Raw genomic sequence first — 12,305 nt, 5'->3', positions numbered from 1 at the left:
ACCAAAACCTTTAGTATGTGTGTGGAGACAACAAGAATGATTAGTATAGATTTATAACTTTGTGATGTGACAAGAATAATAAGTAATAGGTTTACAATAAAGAAAGCTTATAAACCCACCTGCTGGCACTCGTAAAAATGGGTCCTGCTTTTCCTTCTGGAGCTAGAATGATAAAGACTGTGCCACACTGTTGGGCGATGTCCACATACACATAGCCAAAGCCAGTGAGGAATACAACCTGCCAAAAGAATGTTCTGTATCTGATTAATAAGAAATAAGAGCACTGTTGAAATGGCTGACTTAAAGTATCTCAAGTTCTGATTCAACATGCAAACACTTTCTAACCATGTGTACAGCTATTTGGTTGACTTGAAAAAAAATCAAATCCAGATTTTTCAATATCCAGGCTGTGGGGTTCACAGAAACAATGATGGATGACTGGGTGTGAGTGTCTTCATCCTCTGCCTTTTGGAATTGGCACTAGCCTTGCGTGGGCTGGAGGCCAGCCACGGACCAGCTTTTTGTGTGCATATGAATTGCTATGGGGAAAAAATGTATAGCTCAGGACTGTAAATGCAATGTGCAAACCTTTTCAGGTGCTTGCATTTTGACTTGCTATTACAGGGACAACCCCATAGGCTGAACATAAAAGATAAACTCTCTCCAAATCTACTGATAAACCCCAAGATCCCTCACATGACCAAAGACTTCAGTAAGTTCATTTGCTTAGTTTCTAAGTTAAGTTTTCAGCCATGAGAAGCTAATGGATAGGAGAGCCAGTGCAGCCAGCAGAGGAGATGTCCTTCAGCATTAAAGAGCAGTGCTGCCTACATGGGTGAGTATGTGAAAACAACTGCAAGGACACTGTGTTCATAGCTAAGGTCACCAGGGAGAGGCATGAGCCTTTGTGTGCTTGAATGCTGGGTCTTACCATCTGCAGGATCACCTAGGTCCAAGGCTGGACCTTCATTATGGTTAATACAGTGATAACAGAGCAAAGATGGACAACCCCTAGATGGAGAAACAAGCAGTGAGTGTGTTCTAGCAGTACACGAAGGCACCAGGGAGTGTCTATACAGACGCATGGGAAAGAGTCATGGACTCACGCTTGGAAGCAATGTCAAGCCTCTTTTACTGTGGCTCCTTCCAAGGAAATCCTGATCGTCATAAACTTCCAGGGCACCTGGACACCAGCCTGCCTCTTCTTTCTCCCCATTGTTCCCAAGTGTGACCAAGGCCTCTGCCCTTACCTGCATTCACCTCCACTCTTGGGCTCTCTGTACTGGATCATGCCCCAACCCAACTCAGAAGGTGTGCGTCTTTAACAGTTTACAGGACAGCCTACTCTAGGAGGTTGCTACACTTCCAGTCCCTTCCTCAGCTCTGCATTCTAACAGCAGTTAAACACATTTCTACATGATTACAAAGCTATCATTACTATCTATTGGCTAATTACAGATCTGGCTCACTAGAGTCTAAACTTTTTAAGAACAAGAAAAAGCCAACTTGCTGTGCACGTCTTCTATATAGCTAAGTCTCCCCAACTGTTTTCCACAAAACATTTCAAAGGACTCTATATCCTGAACTTTCTCTAACTGTTGCAACATCAGAACAAATTCAATTATCATAAAATTAAAATATTTTGTCTAAAATATACAAATAAATGAATTACCAGAGAAACATTCCCTGTTATAAAAGCCACTGCTTGGCTGGCCAGATGGCTCAGCAAATAAAGGTGCTTGCTATCACAGCCAATGAACTGAGTTTGATCCTCGAGATCTACATGACGAAAGGAGAGACTCTATTTGCGAATATAAGAAAATCTACTAGAGAATCTACATAGAGAATCTAAGATGCCTTCTGTCATTGGCCTCGGCTCCCATGTGTACATATCTACACTAAATAAATAAAGGTAGTTTAAAAGAAAATCAAAGGTACTCTTTGTACAAAAGCTTTTCTCCCATTCAGATATTCAGTCACCCTTTGTAGGCTAGTTTTTTACCAGGCTACAGATCTGGGATCACTAACTTGGTGTAACCTTTTCAGCTCCCTGTCAGTCTTGTCTGTTACTTGACCCTGTGATCCAGAGTTTTAGCAGAGCTGTCATGGCTCGAGGAAGGAAATGAAATAATCAGGACAGAGAACTAGTTAGTGTTCAGCTCATCCTCAGAGCAATCTCCAGCAAATAGGAAATGAAGATGTTTAAACAGTCTAAGGGAATACAGACAAGAATGCCTGATGGATTATTATGTACCCAGGGGACTTTTGATAGCAAGAAAATTAACCTAAACTTTCAGGGTACTTCTGACTAAAATGTCTAGACATTAATTTTTGCTGTCTATGGCCCCTTCCCTCAATACTGAGAATGAAAGAAAAAGATTCTGACCCAGAATACCTCTCCTTGCCTCTTTCTGTAGTCAGAGTAACAAACCACAACTTTTTACAGTGCAGAGGACTGAGCAGGAATTAGCTACTTGTGGTGATTTGAATGAGAATTGCTTCCTTAGACTTTAAGTGCTTGGCCCCCAGTTGATGAAACTGCTTATGAAAGATTAGGAAGTGTGTCCTTGTTGGAGGAGGTGTGTCAATGGAGGTGAGCTCTGAGGTTTCAAGAGACTTGGCCAGTTCTAGTATTCTTTCTTTGCCTCCTACTTGCAGATCAAGATGTGAGCTCTTGATGTTCCTGCCACCATGTCTATGCTATGCCAAGCCACGCCATGCCATGCCGCTATGCTGTGCTGTGCTGTGCTGTGGCTCTGCTATGCTGTGACTCTAAGCCTCTGAAACCATGAGGCCAATTAAGTGCTTTCTTTATAAGCTGCTTGGTCTCGGTGTGTTGTCACAGCAAAAGAACAACATTAAGATAATACCCAAGAAAGTTAAGGCCCAATACCCAGGCTTCCAGAGATTTCAAGGACATCCTAGTCTGCCTCTGATGGCACCATCATTCAGTCACTTTATCCAGTCTTTGACAAGAACATAGAGAACCTATTAGGAATCAATCATCAGGGAAGATAAAATCATATCCTTCAATTGCTCACAGATAGTGCTAAGTACAGTGCGTAAACAGTGTGACAAATGAACATCTTTCAGAAAAGTGCATGATGCCTGCCTCTGTCCACACGTATGAGCCACCTTGGCATGTGTGTGCACATGATGGAATCAAGAGTGTTGTGTTCATCTTCCTTAGCACTTTTGGCCAGCACATCCAGGGCACAGGACAGGCACATGATGTAAATAGCTGACTTTGAAAAACAGCTCTGTGGCAGACCTCCGGCACCCTGTGTCTAGCTCCCCATAGCACAAAGCAGGATTATGCCCACCCTTGCAGGTCACATGAGAAGCTTTGGCCAATAGGCTGAAGGTTAAAATAGACATAACGCTGAACTAGCACACAGGAGCCAGAGACACCTTCCTCCCTTTTCATGCAGACTAGTTTCTGTTACAGATCAGTGCGTGATCATACTGCCCACTGCCTGATACTGGAAATACAGTTTTACTGCAACAGCGCTGTCTGCAATAATGGAGTTAAGTTGCACCAGAGACAATATGGCCCTACAGCGTAAAATGATGTCTCTTCTTAGAGTTGCGATATACCTCACGTCTAGGTATTCATGCTCTTTTGCAACCCTTTTCTACATTGACATCAAGCTATGATTCTTCCTTTAGTTAACAGAACATTGGCAAACAGAAACTTAGAAAAGCTTGTGCATTGACTTCTTGCTGCCGCATAGGATTCCTGGTCTGGTTCACGCAGTAAAGGCTATACAGTGAGAAAGCTGACCAGATCACCCAGATTAAAGTAAGTTATTCCTCCACACAGAAAAAGCACCCAGACAACTTATACAGTTATGAGAACCTGTTCATCATGGTTATAAGCCAAGGTCTTCAGATAGCCTGCCACAATGGAATAGATACAGGTGACAGAACCTCTATTGATCTGGGTCCCTAAGGGACCATAGCCCCTAATGACAAGCACAGGGCATGTAGCATGAACCTAGGCACAATCCTGCTTAGACTACAGATTCACACAGAATAGAGGCAGGGTTCTAGACAAACATTAATGTAAGAGGCCCTGGCTTAATGGTCAGGCAGTTAAGGTGGACAGTGAAAGCTACAAAATGGGGTTGCCATAGAAATGTCAAAGCATTTTGTCAAACTATTGCCAGAAAGTACTCAGGAGACAAATCATAAACCCAGCATAGAAGATGACGGGCTTGTAAACACACTGGCAGGATTGCTGGCCATTGCTGGCTGTGTCTAGTAGTGAATGAGAAACAACTGATATGGACATTCTGCACCTCACAAAATAAAGTGCTCTGCAAGACACTGGTGGCCCAGTGTCTGCACTCCCTTTAGTTTGGATGCAGAAATCCTAACTGTGCTCCTCATTTGATTAAGAAAGCCCTCTCAGTTCTTCTGACACGAGCAGTTACAGTAAAGAAATCCCCTTGGCTATCACTTCTTCAGTTCATTCTGTTTCCTACACATGGAATAAAACAATTCTACACATCCACTAAACCACAACTGAGCTTTACTCCTTCTGAGTAATGGAGCATGCTATGCTGGGATTGATGGCTACCCATGACCCAGGAAGTAAGGCCTCACCGGACAATGGATTTGCCAGTCCCTTGATTTTGGACTTCCTAGGCTCCAGAAAATGAGAAATAAATGCTACTTATGAGCTTCCCAGTCTACAGTACTTGTTATAGTAGTCCACAGAGACTACTTTTAAAACCCCAAACAGCAAGAGATAGCCTAGGAATGAAGGTGGGTACACAGTCTGAGAACAGACAGCAGGTAGCAAGATTACGGGTTAAAACTTTGTAACTGTCAGAGTGAATCCAACTTAATGCTATACTTTTAGTACAGAAGGACTTAGGAATAGTGCACACAAAGAAACAGGCTTTTTAAAGAATGAGAATTAGTGACTGCCTGGTGGGTGGGACTTGGGTCGGTAAGAAGTCAACTGAGCTTTGGAGGAATCGCAGTGGCCTTATGAATCCAGGCTGAAAGGAGCTGATTATTTGAGCAGCAGCAGGAGCTTTGTATGGCCAGGAAGATGTCCTAAAGAGTTCTGAGATGCTCTGTGCTCAGGAAAGGCACAGGGCTTGCTTCAAGAAGGCTTCATGTTTCAGGTATAAACTCCTCAGGATGTTCCCAGAGATACTTCAGAATTGGCATTGGCAAGAGGCTGCACCATGTCTCTCACTTTCCTCTTTTCCACACTGGAGACATTATCCTGTTCTATGACATAGCAGGGAAGTCCTTAGGTCTACAGACCTGAAAGGAGAGGAATATGTGGATCCAGTACCCTTCTGCATCGGGAGACTACAATTCTGATGTAATGAGTGGGTAAACCTTTTATTTATTTCATGTGTGGGAAAAAGAATGGACTGAATGATTGATGGCCAAGGAGATTTTTCTTGAGGGGAACAGAGGGAGGCAGTGGTTTGTTACCACAGCATGGCCTAGCCAGTCAAGAGCATGGCATTTAGTTCTAGCTTACATTTTCCACTGCACTCTAGTCACCTGCTTGTGTGGGAAGGCCTGGGTAGTTGTTACAGATAATCCTGCCTGTCAGCTCGGCAGGATTTAGTACCATGGACAGCCTGGGTGCTCCTGTAAGGGTGTTTCCAGAGAGTTAAGTGAGGGGAGAACTGCCTGAGCTGAGACTGTTCTATGGGATGGGGTTCTGAGCTTCACAGGAGGAGGGAAAGAGTGGGTCGAGCACAGCCCCCCTCTCTGCACTGAGTGCTGAACCCTCTGCTCCGTCCTGCTGGGGGGGCCTGTGGGCCTGAGGAAGCCCCTTCACACCGAAGACTCTCTTTTCAGGTATTTAGTGACAAAGGGAAAACAACTAAGTGAACAAGCTGTATTTTATAATTACACCAATTTAACTGTCCCACATAAATCGGTTTTGAGGTGGCACATAGCAGGACATTGTTGGAAGCCTTCCCCTTCTACCACCTTATGTTTTCCCCAGCAGCCCCTGAGAGGACCAGGGAGGCTATCAGAAGGGACTTAACAAAGCACTACAGCATGGTAGGCCACATAGGCCACATTAAACTTAAATAAAAGTTAATCTTGTCATTACTTTCTTATGCTGACCCCACCCCCATTTTCACTCCCTCCTTCCTCATTTGGTCCCCAGCTTTTATTACAGCACTTCCTGATTAGTTCCCGATTGCTCCTGCCTCCCTCAAACTCTCCTGTCGTTTTCCTTGGGTGGAAGACAGGCACTGCTATCTTTCATTCCCAGGCTGGTCTGGTTCCCCTTTAACAGCCAACACTGTCTATTCCATTGTCTGCCCCATTGCTGTGCTAAGGAGGGTTTATTTCACCTCACAGCTTATGCCCCTCATTAGCCTTCTCCTAGCCTGCTTTCTTCTAGCTGCCAAAACCACAGGCCCAGAGGTGGCATCTCCCACCAGGAGCCTGGGCTTCCAGGAGAATTATCAGTTAAGAGGACACATGGAGTTGCCTACTGCCAATTTGGTGAATGCATTTCTCGGTTGAGGTTCCTTCTTCCAAAGGAACTGGCTTGTGTCAAGTTTACACACAATTAGCCAGGACACAGGTCCTGGGACACAGGTAAAGCGCTTTGCTAAGCAATCCTAAAGACTATGAAAACGAGAATCAACCCTAGAACTTGTTCTTTGACCTCTACACTGTGACCCCTACATTGTGTCACAGAGTATGCATTCTAACACACACACACACACACACACACACACACACACACACACACACACACACAAGATCTTTAGATACTTTTCTTCCTTCACTGAAAATTCTAAGTTTAAAAATGATAAAAGGAAATGATATTGTTTCCCACTTTAGAAATTTTAAATTAAAGATGGTACAAAACTTACCTTGTATAGGGGATTGTTATGTCTACAAGGAGCTGAAGATATGGTAATTAGGAATTTTATTTTTTCAGCTGATTTAAGCTATGACTCATTTTTCATTAAGAAAAAAATCCATGCCTAAATTGGGAAGAATAAGTTTAAACCTTGTTACTTATATACCTATGTGTGAAGTATTTGTTGAAAACTTTTCTTTAAGTTTCTTAGGTTGTTTCACAGAACCCGGGTGGTCCCCAAACTTATTATAGCTGAGGATGACCCTTACTCCTATCTACTCCCAGATGCTAAGTGCTAAGATTACAGCTATGCATGGCCAGGCCTTCTTTCCCTTCCTATCCCCCTCCTGCTTTCTTGTTCTTTGACAGGTTCTCATGTAGCCCATGCTGGCCTCAAACCTGGTCTACAGCAGAAGCTGGCTTTGAATGTCTGATCTTCCTTTCAGTGCTCACCTGCTGGGGTTCTAGCATGCACCAGCACACCCAGCTGTGCTTCGAGTTCTTTAAAAAGTATCTCAGCTCGAAGCATAGTGCATTGTACATTTTATGGACCTTGCTTCTGAAGAGGTCTGTGAGTATGCTACGAGACTGTCTTCTCATTTGTTCAGGGAGAAGGGCGTAAGTAGCAGCCTGCAGGGCTCTGCTCTAAGCTTTCTTTCTGTTTAAACTCCCAGTCCACTTACTCCATCTACACTGAGGGGACTGTGGTAGACTACTGGCAGTATGCTTAGAGTGTCTGAAATAAGCAGCATTACAGATATATACATATGTAATTATTATATATTATATTATTATTATATACAGTATCATATAAAGTATTTGTACTGGGGAAATAGTGACAGTAACTGAAGCAAAGCTTACTAAACCTTTTGACAACACAATAGTGTCATTTACAAAGCTCATGCTTATGATTCATGGACTGAAGTTAAGTTTTCAAAAATCTCTTAGTATTTTAAGTAAGTTGGTGATTCAATGTTGGGCTGAATTCACAGCTACCCTTGGCTGTACACAGCCTGGGATATGACCCTCTCAGTTGCTGGCAGGTTGAGGTAGAAGTGCTTGTAAAGTCCTTTGGGCTGAGGCATTTGGTTGGTGGCTAAAAATAAAGATTTGGAGCTTAGGAGGAGCATGAGGGCCAGGGAGATAACGGAGTGAATAGGTGACAGACTAAGGCTAAGGCTATGAAATGAGTTATATCTATCAGAAAGAAAAAGGAGCAAGAGACATTGCTAATGAAAGGAAAGCTAATGAAAGGAAAGCTTTGATAGGGAGATAAAAAGAGAACAGTATATATTCTGGGTATAATTTCACCATCTATATGCTTTCTGAAAAACATTTCAGAGAAATCTCTGCTGCTGACTTCTTGCTTTATAACATATAGGAAACTGCAGACCAGGGCATTGGAGGACACATAAAAGTGGGTGACAGTTTGCTGGTGTCAGTTCTGGCTCCAACATGGGGTTGGGACATATGAGATAAACAAGAAAGCAGCTCCAGTACTGTAGAGCTGCTAACTCAGACACTCACTTTGATTGACAGTGTCTTCCATATTCAAATCCCTGGATGAAGGGTAGATACCAGTTGTGTCAAGCAGTAGTACTCATGGCGACTCCTGTGGCATGCACCAGTATACACTGATTGTCAACTGGGTCCTGGCTCATGAAGGCCCTTAGTGGATGCACCCCATGATAGTTTTATTGATATGACATATGTTTAGCATACTTTAAGTGCTTTTGGAAACACTGGGTTGCAATAGACTATGGAGTAGATAAAAGTACTTTCTGGTATGTTACTGGGAGTTCCATGAGGTGCTGAGAAGAAGGTATATTCTTTTGTTCTGGGATGAGATGTTCTATAAATATCTGTTAAATTCATTTAGTTAGAAAGAAAGTGTGTAAGAGAGCCATGGGTTTTCTTACTTAACATACTTTTTACTTGCTTATGCAAGGACACAATGAAAGCAGTGCCAGAGGAAAACTCATATCTCTGAATACTTTCAAAAAGAAACTGGACAGAGCATACACTAGCAGCTTGACAGTACACCTGAAAGCTCTAGAATAAAGAGAAGCAAATGCCCCCCCCCCCCAGAGGAGTAGATTTCAGGAAATAATCAAACTCAGGGCTGAAATCAACCAAGTAGAAACAAAAAGAACCATTCAAAGAATCAAAAGAAACCAGGAGCTGGTTCTTTGAGAAAAATCAACAAGATAGATAAACCCTTAGCCAGAATAAACAGAGGGCACAGAGACTGTATCCAAATTAACAAAATCAGAAATGAAGAGGGAGACATAACAACAGAAACTGAGGAAGTTAAAAAAAATCATCAGATCCTAATACAAAAGCTTATATTCAACAAAACTGGAAAATCTGAATGAAATGGAAAAGTTTTTAGACAGATATCAGGTACCAAAGCTAAGTCAGTATCAGATAACCATCTAAACAGTCCCATAACCCCTAAAGAAATAGATGCAGTCATTAAAGGTCTCCCAAACAAAAAAAGTCCAGGACCAGATGGGTTCAGCACTGAATTCTTTTAGACCTTCATAGAAGACCTCATACCAATACTGTCCAAACTATTCCACAAAATAGAAACAGAAGGAACACTACCCAATTCATTGTATGAAACCACAATTATGCTTATACCTAAACCACACAAAGACCCAACAAAGAAAGAGAATTTCAAACCGATTTCCCTTATGAATATCGATGCCAAAATACTCAGTAAGGTTCTTGCAAACCAAGTCCAAGAACACATCAAAACAATCATCCATCATGATCAAGTAGGCTCCATCCCAGGAATGCAAGGATAGTTCAATATTTGGAAATCCATCAACATAATCCACTATGTAAACAAACTCAAAGAAAAAAAACCACATGATCATCTCATTGGATGCTGAGAAAGCATTTGACAAAATTCAACACCCCTTCATGATAAAAGTCTTAGAAAGATCAGGAATTCAAGGCCCATACCTAACACAGTAAAGGCATATACAGCAAACCAGTAGCTAACATTAAACTAAATGGAGAGAAACTTGCAGCAATCCCACTAAAATCAGGGACCAGACAAGGCTGTCCACTCTCTCCCTATCTATTCAATATAGTTCTCGAGGTCCTAGCCAGATTAATTAGACAACCAAAAAAGGTCATAGGGATACAAATCGGAAAAGAAGAAATCAAAATATCACTATTTGCAGATGATATGATAGTATACTTAAGTGATCCCAAAAATTACACCAGGGAACTCCTACAGTTGATAGACAACTTCAACAAAGTGGCTGGGTATAAAATTAACTCAAACAAATCAGTAGCCTTCCTTTACTCAAAGGATAAACAGGCTGAGAAACAAATTAGGGAAACTACACCACTCACAATAGCTGCAAATAATATAAAATACCTCGGTGTGACTCTAATCAAGCAAGTGAAAGATCTGTATGATAAGATATTCAAGTCTCTGAAGAAAGAAATTGAAGATCTCAGAAAAATGGAAAGATCTTCCATGCTAATGAATGGCAGGATTAATATAGTAAAAATGGACATCTTGCCTAAATCAATCTACAGATTCAATACAATCCTTATCAAAATTCTAAGTCAATTCTTCACAGAGTTAGAAAAAGCAATTTTCAAATTCATTTGGAATAACAAAAAACCTAGGGTAGTGAAAACTATTCTCAATAACAAAGAACATCTGGTGCAGTCACCATCCTTAACTTCCAAGTATATTACAGAGCAATGGTGATTAAAAACTGCATGGTAGAGACAGGCTGATAGATCAATGGAATAGAAGTGAAGACCCAGAAACGAACCCACACACCTATGGTAACTTGATCTTTGACAAGAAGCTAAAACCATACAGTGAAAAACAACAACAACAACAACAACAACAACAACAACAACAACAACAACAACAAAACAGACAGCATCTTCAAGAAATGGTGCTGGTTCAATTGGAAGTGAGCATGTGGAAGAATGTAAATTGATCTATTCTTATCATCTTGTACAAAACTCAAGTCCAAGTGGATCAAGGACCTACACATAAAACCTGATATACTGAAACTAACAGAAGAGAAAGTGGGGAAGAGCACAGGGGAAAATTTCCTGAACAAAACACCAATGGCTTATGCTCTAAGGTTAAGAATCAACAAATAGGACCTCATAAAATTGCAAAGCTTCTGTAAGGCAAAGGACACTGTCATTAGGACAAAATGGCGACCAACAGATTGGGAAAAGATCTTTACCAATCCTACATCTGATAGAGGGCTAATATCCAATATATACAAAGATCTCAAGTAGTTAGACTCCAGAGAATCAAATAATCCTATTAAAATATGGGGTACAGAGCTAAGCAAAGAATTCTCAACTGATTAATAACAAATGGCCGAGAAGCACCTAAAAATATGTTCAAAATCCTTAGTCATCAGGGAAATGCAAATCAGAACAACCCTGAGATTCAACCTCACATGGCTAAGGTCAAATACTCAGGTGACAGCAGATGCTGGCGAGGATGTGGAGAAAGAGAAATACTCCTCTATTGTTGGGGGGATTGCAAACTGGTGCAACCATTCTGGAAATCAGTCTGGAGGTTCCTCAGAAAATTGGACATAGTACTACCTGAGGACCCAGCTAGTCTACTCCTGGGCATACACCCAAAAGATGCTCCAACATACAACAAAGACACATACTCCACTATGTTTATAGCAGTCTTATTTATAATAGCCAGAAGCTGGAAACATCTCAGATGTCTTTTAATAGAGGAATGGATACAGAAAACGTTGTACATTTACACAATGGAATCCTAGTCAGCTATTAAAAACAGTGACTTCATGAAATTCTTAGGCCAATGAATGGAACTAGAAAATATCATCCTGAGTGAGGTACCCCAATCACCAAAGAATACCCATGGTATGCATTCATTGATAAGTGGATATTAGCCCAAAATCTTGGAATACCCAAGATAAAATTCACAGACCACATGAAGCTCAAGAAGAAGCACAACCAAAGTGTGGATGCTTCAGTCATTCTTAGAAGGGGGAAAAATACTCATAGGAGGAGATAAGGAGACAAAGTATGGAAAAGAGACCAAAAGAATGGCCATCTAGAGATGTCACACCTGGGGATCCATCTCATATACAGACACCAAATCCAGACAATATTTCAGATGCTAAGAAGTGCATGCTGATAGAAGCCTGATATAGCTGTCTCCTTAGAGGCTCTGCCAGAACATGACAAATACAGAGGCAGATGCTCGCAGCCAACCATTGAACTGAGAATGGGGTCCCCAATGGAGGAGTTAGAGAAAGGACTGAAGTAGCTGAAGGGGGTTGCAACTCCACAAGAACAACAATCCCAACCAGCCAGAGCTCCCAGGAAGTAAACCGCCAACCAAAGAGTATACAGGGATGGACCTATCTCTCCACCTGTATGCATATGTAGCAGAGGATGG

At 41.7% G+C, this 12,305-nt stretch overlaps 1 protein-coding gene across 12 annotated transcripts in view; it reads right to left on the bottom strand.

Annotated features, from left to right (window-relative positions):
* Nucleotides 1-12,305, bottom strand: part of Vps13b (vacuolar protein sorting 13 homolog B) — a 570,082-nt gene that overhangs the window by 24,667 nt on the left and 533,110 nt on the right. For all 12 annotated transcript variants that reach the window (XM_087557395.1, XM_087557397.1, XM_087557399.1 and 9 more), the window contains one exon: nt 120-238. In XM_087557395.1, the coding sequence (XP_087413521.1) occupies nt 120-238 (119 nt within the window). The remainder of the gene's footprint in view (nt 1-119; nt 239-12,305) is intronic.

The sequence above is a fragment of the Rattus norvegicus genome, chromosome 7, assembly GCF_021556685.1.
Source record: "Rattus norvegicus strain SHRSP/BbbUtx chromosome 7, alternate assembly SHRSP_T2T, whole genome shotgun sequence".
Classification (NCBI taxonomy): Eukaryota; Metazoa; Chordata; class Mammalia; order Rodentia; family Muridae; genus Rattus; species Rattus norvegicus.
The sequence above is the reverse complement of the archived record's forward strand: the minus strand, read 5'-3'. Positions and strand labels throughout refer to the sequence as shown.